Below are 15,964 nucleotides of genomic sequence, written 5' to 3' on the forward strand. Positions count from 1 at the left end.
ACGTAGCTCAATTGTGGCATCGATTCCATGTTTTTCCAGTCCTTAGCATCGACGGGTCGTTGCTGGGCAAGGCCTAGCGTGACGGAATGTTCCCAGTAGGATCACAAGTTTCCTAACAGTGTCACGTTGCGTGATTAATGCTGAGCGCGAGTTCCTGACAAAGAGTCGCTCATCAAACCGAATTGAAGCTTTCAATGCGCCTTAAAAGGAAGTAAAAATGATTGTGAAGTGTAGCTCCGGTGAGTGAAAGTGCTCACTGATCGGTTGCATCAGACAGGATATCGAGCGCAACGATGTGGGTCGTTCATCGAGAAATATCAGAGCTATCTCCATGCTTGGGTTGTGTTTCGATGTTCCTGCTAGCGCTTGTGACGATCAGATGCTACTTCCTGTGACTTGAAAGGCTCACGCGGAGTCACCGCATGTACACCCAGGAAGATATAACTAAGGTGAGCGACGAGCACAGGCGATCATAGTGAAACTTTGCATCGCAAATGTAGGCTGAGAACACGGTGCAGATGAGTTTTCACATCTGAGGCACTCAGCAATCACCCCGAGCTCGCTGACGATTGCCCTACCTCCCCTCCTACCTGAATATATAAACCTTCTTGTCTCTTAACCCTCGACTCTCTCCATTTACAACTAAGCCGGAGAAAGCAACCGTATGTTGCGCATATTTGCTGCTAGCAAACTAGGACTAACTCATTTGTAGATTGCTGCCTGAGCCGCGACAAAGCGCTAACAGTGGACCCCCACTTCTCTGTAAAGCCTAAACACTTTATATTTTCACCATGCCCGCGCGTAACCATTCGACCACAAGCGGCGTGCCTCCAGCCCCAGTTTTAAAGTTCCCTTCCGACTTAAAGAAAGCCTCTAGCCCCAAAGAGAAGAAGTCCCGAACTACGAAACCGCCGGCCAGTTTAACAACCGACAACATGACTGGCGAAATGGAGAACTTCATTTTCGCTATCGAAGATTTCCGCGACCTGGACCGTGAGAAGCGAAAGCAGCTGCTTGAGGGCCCGACGGTCCAGGTAACCTGCGCAGGCCAGCACATCGACGACGTCCCTCTCCGTCTTCTCCTCGCGGCCTCATCTGTCGCTCGGATACGATACCTCAACACGGGCTCGATTCCTCGAATTGGTCTCGCCGACAAAAACTTGAAGGACGCCATGCTCCTCCTCTTCGGCTGGATGAAGGATACCTGCACGAAGCTCAAATCATACTGGCTCTCCAAGCAGACGAATTTCGTCTCTGACGTCAATCTCATCGTCGCAGCGCAGCAACTCGGCATGGATCTGTACGTCAAGCATATCGTGGCTAACTGGTGGGCTGCGCTCAAGAACGACCCGCCCGAGTTCCCCAAGCTTCTAGCGATCGAGCGTGCAGCTCCGAATGCCGAGTTCACATTCTTCCGCTGCGCCGTTAACCGCCTCGCTCACATGCAACTCTACGGTCAGATCAGCAACGAAGAAGAGTACCAGCGTTGGATGACTCGCCTCCCCAAGATTGCCGCCGCTATCAAGCCTGTGTACGAGCGCCTTGAGGAGGATCGCCGCCGCCGTCGAGAGGAAGACGCCGCCCGGCGCGAGGAGGAGGCTAAGCGCATGGCCGAGGATGCCGAGATTCACCGTCTCTGGGAAGAGCAGCGTGCCATGGCTCGAGCTGAGAAAGAGCAGGTCGATGCGGAGAAGGCTCGTATTGCACAAGAGAAACAGCGAGAGCAGGATATGAGGGACGCTGTCGCTCGCAATAGTCACCGTGTACGGACGCTCACTGCTGAGGAGGCGCGATTCGTTCCTCGAGGTAGAAATGGAATGTGGCGTTGAGTGGTTTCGTCAGCGTTTTGTCTTGCCATGGGATTCATGGCGAACCAGGATAGATGGTGACGGTGGGAATTCTTCGTACTACCTTGATATTAGGATGAGATCTAGTCGAGTTCACCCCAGACTTCGTGAAACTTTTTCTTATTCTCTGCTTCTTCTTATCAATGAGAGAATGAACACCGATCAGTACAATTTACAGAATGACCACCTATGGGAGATTTCGAGGTGAATTCAAAACTCGCCACTCATGGATTGCCCCAGCTCTTGGTCACTTACATATTCTCCATCGATATAAACCAACCTTGCCCATCAGCTTATTCCTAAATGTTTTTAACTCTACTCAACTACCAGGACGTCATTGAGGACTCAACTCCGACGAAGACGCAATGGCAAACAGCAATCAAGAGGAGGCCACGCGCCGAGAGCTCAATCAGTGCGTTCCCTTACGCTCGTGGTCTTGTGTAAGCTGATATGTTCATAGGTTGATTTCCGCTTTTGGAGGCAACACCCTGAACGGACCCGCGCAGTCGAGAATTGCGACCGAGACAGGCATGCAGCCACTGCCACGAGCTATCCGTGGCTTCCCGACGGCGCAATCGAGGGCTATCCTCAATCCCCCTGGGACGACCACCAATTCCTCCAGCTCTGCGCCTGCTCCGTCAGCGGCTCCGATTCCAACCCCAATTCCGGCGACCGCTCCAGCTCCCCGACAGCAGCAGCAGCAGCGTCGAGACGTGCGTCACCTCACTATCAACGAGCGCCTTGAGCTTGTCCAGGGCCTAGAAGTTACCGTCATGACCGGCAACCAGGTAACCTGCAAGCTCCCCCTACGCCTCTTCCGCGCGACATCCACCAAGGCCCACCTCATCGACTTCTCGGACCCCACAACGCCCAAGTATCTCGCATTCCACATCTCCATGAACCCCGCTCCCTTCAACTACCTCGCCGACTACCTGCGCAAAATGGCCGACCAGCAGCGCGTCCCGCAACTCAAGCGCCTGGAGGACAACTTGAAAGACCTGACAGTGATCCGTGCGGGGAAATGCATGGGCATGGACCACTACGTGCAGCACATCTTCAATTACTACTGGGCGGCGTATACGAATGATGATTTGAGGCTGCAGGATATCGAGAATGTGTTGAGGGTGGCGACGGAGACTGAGATGAATTCGTTCTTCAAGCTGGTGGCGGAGCGGATTGCGCATGATCAGTACTACGGGCGGGTGCAGGATCTGGGGAAGTTGAGACAGTATCTGGCGGGGAAGCCGGCGCTGAGGAACGTCGTTCAAGATGAGCTGAACCAGTTCAGGGCTAGCAATGGCCGTGGGAAGTTGCGAAACTCGGGTCGGGGTTGGATCTTAGGATCGCAGGCAAGCTCATGATGGTGTTCAACTGGGGGTGAAGGCCCAGCGAAGACAAGCAAGTGGTGACCTCTAGTGTGGCTTGGGCGACGGTGGTCGACTGGTCTCGAGTTCAGGTAGACCTAGTTGAATAATCTCAGGGATCACAGCTAGGAGTAATCACTCTTGCATGAGCAATTATGCATACTCCTGACCTAATGCCACCCTTTTACACTCTTATCGTCCCTTGACTCCTCGTGGATGCTCTTCAACTCGATAGCTCCAGTGCATTTCGTCTCATTGAAACCAAAGTTGAAGCCGTCATTAGTGCCGAAGTTGAGCTCGCTGATCCTGTGCTTGCTGCTTGTTGGCTTGCTCAACCAGGTCACACTGCGTCGCCCATCTCCGGTGGATGTCAGCCTTTTCGAGGTAAGCGAGGCGTGCACCTCGCGGAGGAATGGGCGTAAAACGGGGATGCATTGCACCATGATGGTGCCTGCTACTTCGGACGAGTACCATACGTTCGACATGCCGTTTCGCCCTTTAAAGACACATCGTTAGCCACTGCGATAGAAGTAGCGCTTCAGTTCAACGACTGCATTACTTACAGTAGTAGTAAGGGTCGCGTTTGTTGCCGTCGTCCTTCCACGCTGTCCTGACAGCAGTGCTTATGGCAATGCTGCTGTCCGTTAGCCTCCCTACACCACAAATCCATGCGCCAGCGGGGTGAGGAAAAAACAACCACTTACATGACGCCTAGGCTCATAGTGATACACAGCGCGATCTTCTCATTCCTGCGCATATCCAGCTTCCACGTCACCATCCACGGAAACGCTGCGAATGCAAAATCCATGATGACGTTGTAAACTAGGCATCGGATGATCAGCGTTATCCATCTTTCAGCCATGGGTACCAAGCGTTATTCTGCTACTTACCCTGGCCGCCCTCCTTGAAATCGTCTCGGAACTTCTCCGCCACACAGAAGTCCAGCCGGTACCAAACATCATAACTCTTTTCGTCGCACAGCTTCGCCCACTGGAGGATGCACTTAGCAATCATGTAGAGATTCATGGTGACGATGCAGAACCAGAGGACGCCTTGCTGCCAGCGATTTGTTATGCGGAGTAATGTGACTCCGAAGGCGGTTTTGGTCAAGGCTTGACCAATCAGAGTCCCGCAAGACGAGATGTTAATGAGAATGTGCATTCTGTCATCCCATTTTGCGCCATTCTGTGTTACGTAGCCGGTGGCGTATTCGTGGGAGATGAGAGCGTTATTGAGTAGGAGTATGATCTGTTACATTGTGTCAGCGCAATTCAGATGAAGACCAAGATGGTGATCAGAGTCTATCTGCATAAGGTGATACGTACCCAGGATGCTGTTAGAATGTAGTCATCATACCACAGCCCGTGCCGGCGCGTGAGCTTCACCCAGAGGCGAAGGAAGAGCAGTACCGTCGCACCGGCGAAGAGAGTCCACAGCCCAGCATTGACTTGCTTCTCCGGAGAAACGTAGTTGATAATCTCGTCATCGTCGTCGCGTGGTAATAACTGCATTATCGGTATCGTGCTCTGCTGCCCGAGCTTAAGGAAAGCATTGAAGATTTTGAAGATTAAAACCCTAGAGATGGAAAAGGGAGAAGGCGCAGCAATTGAAGATAATACATGAGAGGCCTCAGGCGTGACTCGTGCGTCGTAGTGAGCCAGTGGGGTTGCGTAATGTGTCCCAGCTAGTCCGCAATTGGTGGATGTTGAAACACCGTGTGGGGTCCAGCTCCCTGGTCCAAAGTCCATCACGGCCTATTCGCGATATTACTGTCGCGACGGCGTCAGCTTACGACGAAGTTTCCATGACGGCGAATTCTTCAAGCTTCTGGCAATGCAATCAGGCAATTTTATTCCTCTCTTTAAGATCAAAGCCTGAGGGACCTCTTCTTTTTTTTTTTTTTTCTGTAGTGACGTTGATGTTCATGCTTGAAACAGGGCTGTTGCGGTTCCTGAACCGGGCGTTTTCTTGGACAACCTTCTTGATCCTTGACATGGGATCCCTTCGGAGCGCACGTGGATTTCCTGAACACGCGGGCTGAGGGCCGTTTCATAATCATCCCGTGTCCGTAGCGTCGGTAGCGATGGGCCCTTACGGTTAGCGTGGAACAGCCTCGAGAGACACATCCTCCGGCTCTTCCACGAAGTCTTTCGGAAATTATTCCCATAAAAAACAACCTCGAGCCGCTCGCATAACTGGGGAGATCCATCCCGATCATGAATCTTGACGGAAGTGCGGGGAGGAGAGAAATTAGATGAAGCTTGCACACACGCCTTCGATCAGTGGCTTCTCTAAGAAAGTGACTGCGACGAGCATATCACACTTTGCCCCTCGTGCGGCGCGGGAAACCGAGAGATAAATACTAGGCTTCGGATGATGTACTCCTTCAATTCGACAGATCGCGCCTGATGTATCTGATTGCCCCGCGGTAGTATTATCAAGCCGGCGATATGGTAAGACCGCTGGCTCCATTGCTTTGGCAGCAACAGAAGCATTCACCCAGTGCGAGGACCACCTGGAGGGTTGAGAATGGAAAGATGAGGCTCGCCACTCGTGGAACTGTTCGCAGTGAAATGAGGTCTCGCCGTTCCGTAACCCCATAGAAACCCTCCCATTCGGCATCCTACTACATATGCAGCTGCGACCAGTCCGAAGGCGGACGCAATAACTACGACAAAGCCAACCGGAGCCAGCCTGCTTCCCCAACCTGCTGCGAACGCATCAAGCTAGTTCCAAGATAGTACTCCGTGGCAATCCCAATGAACAGGCCGAGCTCAAGCAGTAAGTTTGTTCTGCCCTCTCGGCAACACCCAGATGTCGTAGTTGACCCAATGCTTAGGATCATATCTTCGGCCGCCGGCAATACAATCAACCGGCCGATGACAACACCGTGCGAGTCCGAAACCGGTATGCGGCCTCTACCGCCACCTATTCGTGGCTATACGACAGCTATTGTCACGGCAGCGTTGTCTACAGGCGGCGCAGCGCCAGCCGCCGCCGCTCCTCAACCTGAGAATTCCGGACCAGGCGCTACCACCGCCCGAACTCCGCAAGGCACCGGCCGGGTCGCTCAAGGCCTTCAACAGCAGGAGCCCGTTATCCTCAAGATGAACTTCACTTGCCGCCAGAACCTAAATATGGAGCCCTATGTGGGCATATGCATCGCCACTAAGTAAGTGCGTAAGATTCCGCTGGCAATCTTCCGGACCATGTCGACCAAGACTGGAGAGCTGGATTGGTCACACAATGATGGCCCTCGGTTCCGAATGAGTCTGGTCGAGATTGAGTGGGGGGGCGTCCTTGACTTCCTGCGCTGGGTCCAACGTCCGATCGGGAACGAGAAGATACCCCCGCTCAAGCGCACCAACAACACCTACAAGGACTTGAAGATTGTCCGCCCCGGCAAGCTTCCGGGGATGGATGCGTATGTCCAGCGGATATACAACTACTACACGGCGTATATCAGCAACGACAATCTCACCCACAAGGACGTCGACGCAATCGTGCGCCTCATCATGGCGCCCGAGAACAGCATCTTCCAGTGACTGGCAAAGCGCCTTGCTCGCATGCAGTATCGAGGCCATGCTAGCCGCTACTGGCACTGGTTCGACGAATATGTTGCCAGCCATCCGTGGTTGCGTGACGCGATACAGACGGATTTGGCAGCCTATACCATCCATGTGCAAGGTGGTGAGTACTTAGAATAAAGCTATCAGGGACGGTGACTGGGTGGTAGAGGGGAGTGATATCGGCTTGCTAGGCGTTCTGCTAGGAACCAGCTTTGCAGTCTTCAGCTCGACAGCGCCCATGGCCTGGGAAATGGCCCGGCGATAAGGGGGTGTACTGTAGCAGTTCTTTAGCTATTCATCACTTCGGCCATATACACTTTCCGAGATATCTTGCTTCGGAATCGCCTAATGCGGGCAATGATGCGTGTCGTTCCATCTTTCAGCTTCGTTCGACTCAGGGAAAGATCTTACCATCTTTCGGAGAGGCACACGGTGCAAACGTGCAAGGTAAGTTACCTTTATAACTTCGAGTCGTGTGAGTATTTGTTGTAGTCTTTTGCCATAGACATAGGCGGATGCCTTCGGGTGATTGTAGAGGCCCCTCATCCCACACTGCGGTCTTCTACATCGTAACAATATTTCGTCGCCGCAACCTATGTGGTATTCCGAGATTCTATTCCGACGATCCCGCCATTCAAGATGGCGTCCGAAGAGACAGACCTCGAATTATTCCCGCCTTTCATTCCTGATGCGCATATCCTGTTCCGGAGAACCCGAAATCGACCCTCACCGCGCTGAGTAGTACTGCAAGCCGAAGCGCGAAATCGCCACTCCTTATCCGGGGCGTGAACGATCCATTTCTGAACTGCGTGGCGAAGCAACTGGAGCATCTGAAGTCTAACGGATAGGGAGTGTCGATCCAGATTATCGAAAAACAACTCGCCCCCCGCCTACCTTGGTTCAGGCGGCTCCGCGGGGAATTCCCTCGGGATATTTTTGACGACTAATTCGTGCGAAAAGATGGACTCCGTATCTCAGATCTGAGCGGTTTCAGCTAGTTATGAAGTGACAGCAAATTGCAAGGGACTTGGAAGGCGAGTTACGATTGTGTTAGGGCTCTACTTCAGGGCGGTGTGGGCCAGGTATGCGGCGGGAGTAAATTACAAAGGAATGAGGAGGTTATTTACGATTGTGTTGGGGCTGGTCAAATTCTCAAGAGGCGAAGAAACAAACAGAAAAGGTTATGTACTATGCGATGGGATCGAGCAGGTCACATAGGATGTTGAATACCTTCCTCAAGCGGATATTACAATTTCCCGATGCAATTTTCCATCTCTATTAACACTACCGCTAGCCGTATAGCTATTGTTGTGTGTAGATTGATCTACATGCCATAGCTCAGTCGCTATGGCGGAACCTTACTAAGGAACATCGCCCCTTACTCCAGAACAAGGCCACTCTACAGCCTACTCTTCTATCCGCCTCAACATCAATGCGGCAGTCATTCCAGTCACCAGGTGACTGTCTCCACAGCAATCCCTTCCGCTCGGAGATTCTCCAGAACATGATGCGATTGTTCGAACCAAGCAGCTGGCTTGCCCCAGCCCGATCCACATGCCAAGGTAATCTTGCTAAGATTTTCGAGGTAGCCCAGCTCCCTTACCCCGCAGAGGTCCCCAAGCCAAGTCAAGACCTCTTCGTCCGGATGCGAAATTGTGATCTCTTGAAGTGATGGAGGCAAGGTTAATGCGATATTTGAGTTTCCAAGACTCGGTACACCGTTATCATAGTGCACGATAGCTTCTCGAGGAACCGTAAGCTTACGTAGTCGTGTGAAGCGGGAGAGCGTTTGGATGGCAAGGAAGCGCCCCAGGGAAGCAATGTCGAACCATCCCTCTTCCACACTAGCCTTATTTACTTGGATGGTCAGGTCCTCCAAGGTGTCGGCTACGCTATCCATGTTGCGAACGGCAACGTCAAAGCCTGGATCACGACGTATCGGCTCGGTCCGTTTGCGAGGGCCATGGTCCAGGTAGAGCGCTATGTTAGCTAATCGGGGCCAGCCCAGTTTTTCGAGCAGCACTGGCAATAAACACAAGTCATCGAGCTCAGACCAGTGGCTGTGGAGTATAAGGGTATTGAGGTGCCTAAACGGTAAGTCGGCGTCGCATAGGACCATGCCGTTGAGGCGCAGGTCATTGCCGAAGCGCGGTTCATCTTCGATGACCCATTCGAGGACGGATTTCACCTCCAGAGTCTTCAGTCGATCGAAACCAGAGCCTAGAAGCGGCAACGTAGTGCTTAGCAGGTTTAACCGCTCAACGTTGCGGGCCCAGTGATGGAGGGCTGGCCGAACTGTAATGTCGTATAGAGCGTTGTATGGATTGCGTGGCTCTAAATCATAAAGACATCCGAAGATCGATGTCGTCACATCACAGGCGCTAGGATTCTCGTAGGCTGCAACGGTTACATCAATTGTCCTGTCGCCTAGGAAAAGGAGTAACAGGCCCGCGAGGAGCGCCTGATCTCTCCAGCGCTCAGAGCCTCTAAGCTCGTGAGTGATGAGCCAGCGTTTAGAGGGTCTACGGTCATCGGAGATCATCTCGAGATAGTCGGAATCAGTGACAAAGCGATTCATTGAATCCAGACACAGTTTCTTGAAGTATTCGAGTTCGTCGATGTGGCCGAAGTCGTCGAGGTGACCGAGTTCGTCGATCATCGAAGGGTACCCGCCATCGTCGTAGTCATACCTAAATACAGTGAGGGAGAAAATCCTCAAGTGCTCCGTAAGCGATGGATGCTCGTAAAAGGTACGAATAAGGAGGGCAATGGCACCCTTTGTCCTTAGTCCATGCAAGCTAATCGTATGATATAGCAGCGGTATTGCGATCCGATTGAGTGTTTTGGACGCTCGGCATACGCTGGCGAGCGTGCGAGAGTCGCCCCTCAAATCCTCGAGGATATTGAGCAGGAGCTCTTCCGGCAATACAGAAGTTCGAATCATTCTAGCGGTCCAAGTCCTGCTCAGGTGTAGTTGTATTCAGAGTCTGCGATCGAATATGTGGTGGGAGCAATGTTACTTTGCGATGCTGGCGTCGAGTGAGGGTTCGCTGACTGCTAGAAGATTTGTAGTTGTGAGTAAGATCCCTTGTACTTCTTGTTGTTAGATGTGTTTGGAAGATTTTCGAGCGAGAGAAAAGGTTTGTGTTATACCTTTTTAATGTCAAGCTTTATCTATTGTTAATAGCTCTTTCAACTATATTAATATAGCTTTTAACAATGTTAACAAAGCTGTTAAATAGGGCAACGTTATTTAGCAACGCCTGCTAAAGCAGTATGTTTACCTGCGCTTGCGCTGGTATCGCTCAGAAATATATGCGACGGCCATACAAGTTGAGCAGCCTCTGTGCCAGCCATGGATGTGGGTGACAACCTTCTGGCTGGCTGAGTGCCTGGTGCGGGCAGCAATTGATCATTTTTTCAGCAACTCCTATAGCTCCGGGGGCTTTTTCAGTGTGGAGATTCCTCAGCAGGACATACTTAAATGTGCTAGTGATATTTAAGCCCCAAAATTGCAATGCTAATCACTCCTTACGCAGTTGCTTGCCGACGCTGCACGACGTACACAACTCACTATGAATTCAATGAGCACGCTGCCGAATGAGTTACTCCGAGAGATTGCGAAATCTCTGTGAGGCGATACAAAGACCTTGTGTCGCATGTCCCTCGAATCACGGCGTTTCCGAGCCACTGGCCAAGAGGTCTTGTACAGCATCATCAGGCTTCAGGAACTTCGACGAGGAGAATTATACTTTCTTATACACACTTTGATTGAGAGGAGTGACCTAGCTCGCCGAATTAACAGCCTGGAGTTCACGGTCACGCGAAATTGCAATGAAACGGAGGGATACCAACCAATACTCGACGATGTCTCGAGTTTCGGGATTGAAAGCGACAGCATCTTCCGCAACGTTAGGAAGCACCTCGACTCGATTGACTCGGACTACCACTGTACTTTGGCATACTGGCGGAACGGATGGGCAGGCTCCTGGGTCAACCAAGCAGCTTTTGGTGGATTACTCCTTAGCCTAGTGCCGAATTTATGTCGACTAGGCGTGACCGTTCTGCGCAACGCGGCGGGTGACATAGCGGTCGATGCTTTCGAGCCTCTTTACGGCATTGAAGAGCTTCAAGATCAACCAGTGGACTGGACGCCATTCATTCCAGCCCGAAACCAGCTGGAAGAATTCTGTTGCCGGATATGGTTACTACTTCACGTGACCTGGACATGTATATATATAGCCATATTTCTCGTATTCTTAATTAATTAACTTATGTCTCAATACTCTGCAATTCATCCAATAAATTCATCATACATGGGGATCACTTCCCACTCCTGAAGGTCGGCTTTCGCAACCTACAGATCTTGAACATCGACATATGCCGTGGTACGGGTATATGGTGGGAGCGCGTTACTATTACTAGGGACGATAAACCTCTAGCAATGCCCTGTGCACGGCTTCACACCTTGAACCTCACTTCTTCATGGCTCGGACTTAATCTAGAATACATCACGAGCATCGGACAAGATTGGCGAAGGGCAATGATGGTCCTGAGATCTTCAAATCTAAAGCGGTTTACTTTTACCCTCGTACAGGGCCGGGAAGGGGACTCTCGAACACCCGGTTTTAGTTTCGTTCTCCGTCAGGGGCTTAAAGTCGTCGCTCCAACATTGGAGACTTTACGCATCCAACTGGATTCCACACCCCACGGAAGGAAGCCCGAACTTCTGGATCAGGGATTCATACACGCCTTCGATCCTATCGTCAGCTTCGACAACTTTCCGCGCCTCCGCAAAGCTAGAAGTCCTCCAGCAAGTCCTCATCCATCGACGCTACGGCAAGAAAGCGTCCGTCAAGCCTAACATCGCCCAGGCTCTTCCACCGCACATCGAACACATTACGATTCTTGGCCCGGACCCCAAATTGCTAGGCTGGCTTGACGAGCTAGAGACCGCCGTCTCGCAAGGCTACTACCCGCAACTTCGACGCGTCGAATTGGAGTGCCACTGGAAGTCTGGCTACACTGCTTCTTGGTTTCGAGCTATGGCACATAAGGTAATTGCGAAGCTTTGCGCTCGAGGTCTCCATGTCGCCGCTATTGATGGGGAGACGCGGCCCGATTATTCGGTGCGAGCGAGTGTATGGGTGGAGGAAGGGATGGGTCACAATGCTGTTTAGTAGTTGCGATATCTAGCGTGCGTACCTCAGAGACAATAAGCGGACGGCACATGCCCGAGCAGTGGTATTCACACCTCGTAGAGCGCCTGGCGCCCTCCTTCCCTCAGAATATACCTCATTCCAGAATTACATTCGCCCACTCGCCGTGGATTTCGAACAATCGTGCAATACCGCCTTCATCTACGCATCCATCATTCCAAATATTGACCACTTCCCTCTTCGAGGAGTTTCTGAACTCCTTTCCGTCCTGCATAATTGCCACTGTACCCCCCTAGCCCGCAGCTTGTGCGACGCCAATTGCCACCCGCTGAGCTGGGGCGCCTGCTCACCACATATCGTCCGACAGGATAAGACAATCTCTTGCAGTCGTGGTAGCACTTCCTTCGCATCACCGAGATTCCGAAGCCAGTTGACAGTCGTCGGATTAGGACAGATGATGGTGAATGATTCAAGCGACCTGGGAAAACAGAGCGCAGGCATCATCTTCGGGTGGTAACCTCCATAAGCAGGGTATACGATAACAGCTTGCAACACCTTTAGAGAGCGCAGATGCGTAAAGTTTGTGAAGGTAGTAGCCCCCTGGATGCCCTCAAGCCATTTCAGGTTGAAGCTTGATTCCGCATAATGGACGTCGAGTTTGAGATGTTCCAACCTGCTCTCCAACGGGCGAATGGCCGCCAAGAGGTGCCTAAAGCCTCTCAGCGATCCAGTGGGTCCCGCGGGTACGTTATGCTTCAGGTAGTACTCGAAATTGATGATATTGTAGGAACCGATGGCGCGTACTATGGGATCTATGTCTCTCCAAGGATGTAAAGAACAGTAGCCGTACAAGACTAAATCCTTGAGACCAGAATACCGTTGTCCTAGGGAGGACCTGATGTTGATGAGAAAATTCTCCGGGGCTCCATCATACTGGCGAATCGGGCCCACTTCGAGCTCTAGTCTTTCGAGCGAGTCAAAAGGAAGGTTGAGGATGTCTAGGTTTCCGAGCAGAGTCTTCAATCTCTTCACGGTCCTTAGGCCTTTGAAGCCTGTGTCCAGATGAACTAGATCTTTGGCCGCACGCGAAGTCGCTAGAAGCGCATGAAGACAGTGGTACTCTTCGTCGTCCTCTTCGGTCCGGTAAATTAGAAGCTCAAGGTCCACCAGATTCGGGAAGATTGTGAGTAAAAGACCAGCATATGCTGCACGCCTTTGCTGCTCAATTGCGTGTCGCCACCGGGTTACGGCACGGTAAGTGCGACAGTGCGGGTTGTGAGAGCTGTTGGTAATGCCATATGTCCTCAGTAAGTGGGAGACAGCCTTCTCCTTGGTGGCAGCGATAGAAAGTTCCGAACTCCCCTCTTTTGCTGCCACATATCCAATTCCGAAGGATACGTATCTCTGGACTGCCAGGCTCAGAGCGAGATGCCTGGTTCTGGAAGCTAGATGGGATCGGTCCAACAACGTGCGGCCCAGGGCCGCAATAAGAGCACTGGTACGGCCGTCCAGAGTGATGCTTCCATATATGACCTCTTGTGCGACGTCGTTTAGCCTCTTCGAGGCTCTCGACAGGGTATTCAAAGTCCGTTTATCGCCCTTGAAGTTTCCTAGGATGGCTAACAGGACTTCGTCGGGAAGGCCTGAAGGGAAGCCATCTCAGTAGCTCAGTGCAGATAGAGAAAGGCAAGCGTATGTGTGCAGAACGAGGTCGCTGGCTGTGTGAAGATGGCAGGCGGTGAATTTCCCACCAGATAGAAAGGATTTGTGTGGAGCTATTTCTATCCATGGTTTGATCGGAGTTAGCGTGTGCGAAGAACCGTGATACCTGCAACAAAAGGTCACGGGATCAAAATAGATGTCAAGCATGAAGATTTTTGTAGGGAAAGTACAGCAAAAGCTAGATGGGAATCCCTAGGGAATTTCGGTGGAGTAGTGTAAGAGTGAAGCGAGCGTCCTTACCCGAATCGAAAAACGATGATGTCAGAGAGGAGGTGAAAAGAGCTGCTCAGCGGCCCCTTTATGGCCAAGCTGCCTGCGTTTTGTCATCGACAGTCTTGACGAAGTCTCGTCTTAGCGACCGTTGGAGAGCATAAGTGTTTCAAGGTTCAATAGCGCGCACGTGACCGTCCTTTTCGGGCTTGGCGTGGAGCTGGGCCGCTGGTTCGACCAATGGCGGAGCAGCTGGAACGAGCTGATCGGCGTCCGAAACCGCCGATCTCAGGGGATTGTCGCGAAGTGGAGGTAGCCTCAGCACTGCCACCTCGTTCACGAGAATATGTCTTTCGCCTCGGAAACTCATCAAATCCTTCCCGGCCATCTTCGCTGCTTCCGTTTTGCATCGTCGTTCTTGACACCGATTAGGCTAATTCCATGCCTTCGCCTGAGAGGCGTAACACTCTATCATACGGCCGGCAGCATGAAACGCTTTCATCGAAAGACAAGAACTGGTTGTATTCAATGTAAAAGGCGACGCGTCAAGGTATGATTTCCCGTGCTGCTTGTATTCTACGATGTGGGTCATGTGGCCCCCCTAATACACGCCAGTGTGACGAAACGAAGCCGGCGTGCAAGAACTGCTCTCGGAATCATCTACAGTGCGGCCTTGCATTTCTCACCCCAATAAAACCGGAAGATCGGCTCTTAGAACCCCGAGCGATATCCATCAGCTTCCAGTGCCAGCCTGGAACTTCTCCATTAAGCCTGGGCGTGGACATAGCAAGCCCGCCATTGGACCTCGAGAGCATGGAACTGCTGCATCACTACACTTCGGTTGCATTTCTGACCATCGGTCCATGCCGGAACATGCATATATGGCAAATAGAAATTCCCCGGCTGGCACTTTCCCACGATTTCCTCATGCGTGGCCTGCTAGCCCTATCAGCGGTGCATCTAGCGACCTTACAGCCGCATCGCAGCTTGCAACTCCGACGACGCGCTGCCACAGCTGAGCTCACGGCGCTCCCTTCCTTTAGAGAACATACATCGACCACCAAGTCCGAAAACATACATGCCGTGTTTGCATTCGCCGGTTTCCTTCCCCCATACCTCCTTGCTCAATCCGGATGGCTGGACGCACCAAGAGGCAGAATACCGAGCCTCGATGATGACCGGCCGCATTGGTTCCTTTTCATTAGAGGATTGACAGGCCTGCTCGCTCGAAGCTTGCCTGAAATAGCCAAAGGCCCCTTTGGCCCCACGCTAACGCGCACGGTTGCACCTGTCGACTGCAGCAGAAATCCTGAGGATTCCCATCTCGCCGAAGTCTATCCTCTGTTACAACCCACAGCATCATCCACGCCTACTGACAAGGAAGCGCTTTCAGTGTGCCGTGGAGCCATTGATGAGTTACGCAGAGTGGCTGCATTGCCATATTCGCCTTGCAGGACGCTAGAAGCCAGGGCAATGGCATACATCTGGCCCGGCAGCGTATCGCACGATTTCGTGAATCTGCTGCATAGCCGTAGACCGGAAGCCCTGGTGATCTTGGCGCACTATTGCGTGCTCTTGAAGCAGTTAAACTGGTGCTGGTATTTGAGGGGTGTCGGTGATGCTATGTTGGGCGCTATCGATCACGAATTGGGAGATCGATGGAGGCATTGGATTACTTGGGCCTTGGACTATCCAACCACAGGAAACATGAGCGGGTACACAGCCATCGCGAGCGCCGCCGATTATGAGCCGGAGCACTGAAAAAGTTAACACCTCGTTCCATGCGAGCTGTGATTGGCCAGCCCTTTTCACCCGGCTTTTATCACGTGGGCACAGATGGGAATCGACGTTTACATTGATTCTCGGAGCTAAGCACGACTGGATTCAGCGCCATCGTTCCAATTACTGTCCTACTGGATACGAAGTCAGAACCGAAATTAGGCCAAGGAAGCATCTGCTGGGACTCTGCCCTCCGTCTTCGGATCATAAGCCCCCCGCCGCTAGTCATTGCCTATATATTGAGGTTCCATACACCTTGAGTAGAACCATCCAACGTTGTCGCTCAATTCACTCACACTCACTTTGATACCTAC

The 15,964-nt window shown here is 52.0% G+C and overlaps 8 protein-coding genes across 8 annotated transcripts; 5 read left to right on the plus strand and 3 right to left on the minus strand.

Moving 5' to 3' along the window:
* Nucleotides 1–791: 791 nt before the first annotated feature.
* Nucleotides 792–1,829, plus strand: BU26DRAFT_505414 (uncharacterized protein; the record flags this gene model as incomplete). The annotated part of the gene is made up of 1 exon (XM_033826851.1): nucleotides 792–1,829. One exon carries the CDS (start codon nucleotides 792–794, stop codon nucleotides 1,827–1,829), a length of 1,038 nt encoding a protein of 345 aa, XP_033684377.1.
* A 383-nt stretch (nucleotides 1,830–2,212) lies between these two features.
* Nucleotides 2,213–3,208, plus strand: BU26DRAFT_565025 (uncharacterized protein; the record flags this gene model as incomplete). Its single annotated transcript, XM_033833341.1, has 2 exons — nucleotides 2,213–2,259; nucleotides 2,308–3,208. 2 exons carry the CDS (start codon nucleotides 2,213–2,215, stop codon nucleotides 3,206–3,208), a joined length of 948 nt encoding a protein of 315 aa, XP_033684378.1.
* A 173-nt stretch (nucleotides 3,209–3,381) lies between these two features.
* Nucleotides 3,382–4,722, minus strand: BU26DRAFT_565026 (uncharacterized protein; the record flags this gene model as incomplete). Its single annotated transcript, XM_033833342.1, has 5 exons — nucleotides 3,382–3,707; nucleotides 3,775–3,845; nucleotides 3,916–4,033; nucleotides 4,102–4,459; nucleotides 4,537–4,722. 5 exons carry the CDS (start codon nucleotides 4,720–4,722, stop codon nucleotides 3,382–3,384), a joined length of 1,059 nt encoding a protein of 352 aa, XP_033684379.1.
* A 1,248-nt stretch (nucleotides 4,723–5,970) lies between these two features.
* On the plus strand, nucleotides 5,971–7,469 carry BU26DRAFT_505417 (uncharacterized protein; the record flags this gene model as incomplete). Its single annotated transcript, XM_033826852.1, has 4 exons — nucleotides 5,971–6,383; nucleotides 6,601–6,901; nucleotides 6,999–7,227; nucleotides 7,273–7,469. The coding sequence occupies 4 exons, from the start codon at nucleotides 5,971–5,973 to the stop codon at nucleotides 7,467–7,469; spliced, it is 1,140 nt and encodes a 379-aa protein (XP_033684380.1).
* A 761-nt stretch (nucleotides 7,470–8,230) lies between these two features.
* BU26DRAFT_565029 (uncharacterized protein) lies at nucleotides 8,231–9,724 on the minus strand (the record flags this gene model as incomplete). The annotated part of the gene is made up of 1 exon (XM_033833343.1): nucleotides 8,231–9,724. One exon carries the CDS (start codon nucleotides 9,722–9,724, stop codon nucleotides 8,231–8,233), a length of 1,494 nt encoding a protein of 497 aa, XP_033684381.1.
* A 631-nt stretch (nucleotides 9,725–10,355) lies between these two features.
* BU26DRAFT_565030 (uncharacterized protein) lies at nucleotides 10,356–11,960 on the plus strand (the record flags this gene model as incomplete). Its single annotated transcript, XM_033833344.1, has 3 exons — nucleotides 10,356–10,411; nucleotides 10,586–10,984; nucleotides 11,378–11,960. 3 exons carry the CDS (start codon nucleotides 10,356–10,358, stop codon nucleotides 11,958–11,960), a joined length of 1,038 nt encoding a protein of 345 aa, XP_033684382.1.
* A 180-nt stretch (nucleotides 11,961–12,140) lies between these two features.
* On the minus strand, nucleotides 12,141–14,259 carry BU26DRAFT_565031 (uncharacterized protein; the record flags this gene model as incomplete). The annotated part of the gene is made up of 2 exons (XM_033833345.1): nucleotides 12,141–13,582; nucleotides 14,067–14,259. 2 exons carry the CDS (start codon nucleotides 14,257–14,259, stop codon nucleotides 12,141–12,143), a joined length of 1,635 nt encoding a protein of 544 aa, XP_033684383.1.
* Nucleotides 14,211–15,805, plus strand: BU26DRAFT_317700 (uncharacterized protein). Its single transcript, XM_033821998.1, has one exon. The coding sequence runs from the start codon at nucleotides 14,424–14,426 to the stop codon at nucleotides 15,630–15,632; it is 1,209 nt and encodes a 402-aa protein (XP_033684384.1). The 5' UTR covers nucleotides 14,211–14,423; the 3' UTR covers nucleotides 15,633–15,805.
* The last annotated feature ends 159 nt before the right edge of the window (nucleotides 15,806–15,964 follow it).

Source organism: Trematosphaeria pertusa (genome assembly GCF_010094035.1).
Source record: "Trematosphaeria pertusa strain CBS 122368 unplaced genomic scaffold BU26scaffold_7, whole genome shotgun sequence".
Lineage (NCBI taxonomy): Eukaryota > Fungi > Ascomycota > Dothideomycetes > Pleosporales > Trematosphaeriaceae > Trematosphaeria > Trematosphaeria pertusa.

Excerpts from the sequence above, each read along its gene's own strand:
- BU26DRAFT_317700 (XM_033821998.1), top strand. The coding sequence starts at position 14,424 with ATGATTTCCCGTGCTGCTTGTATTCTACGATGTGGGTCATGTGGCCCC.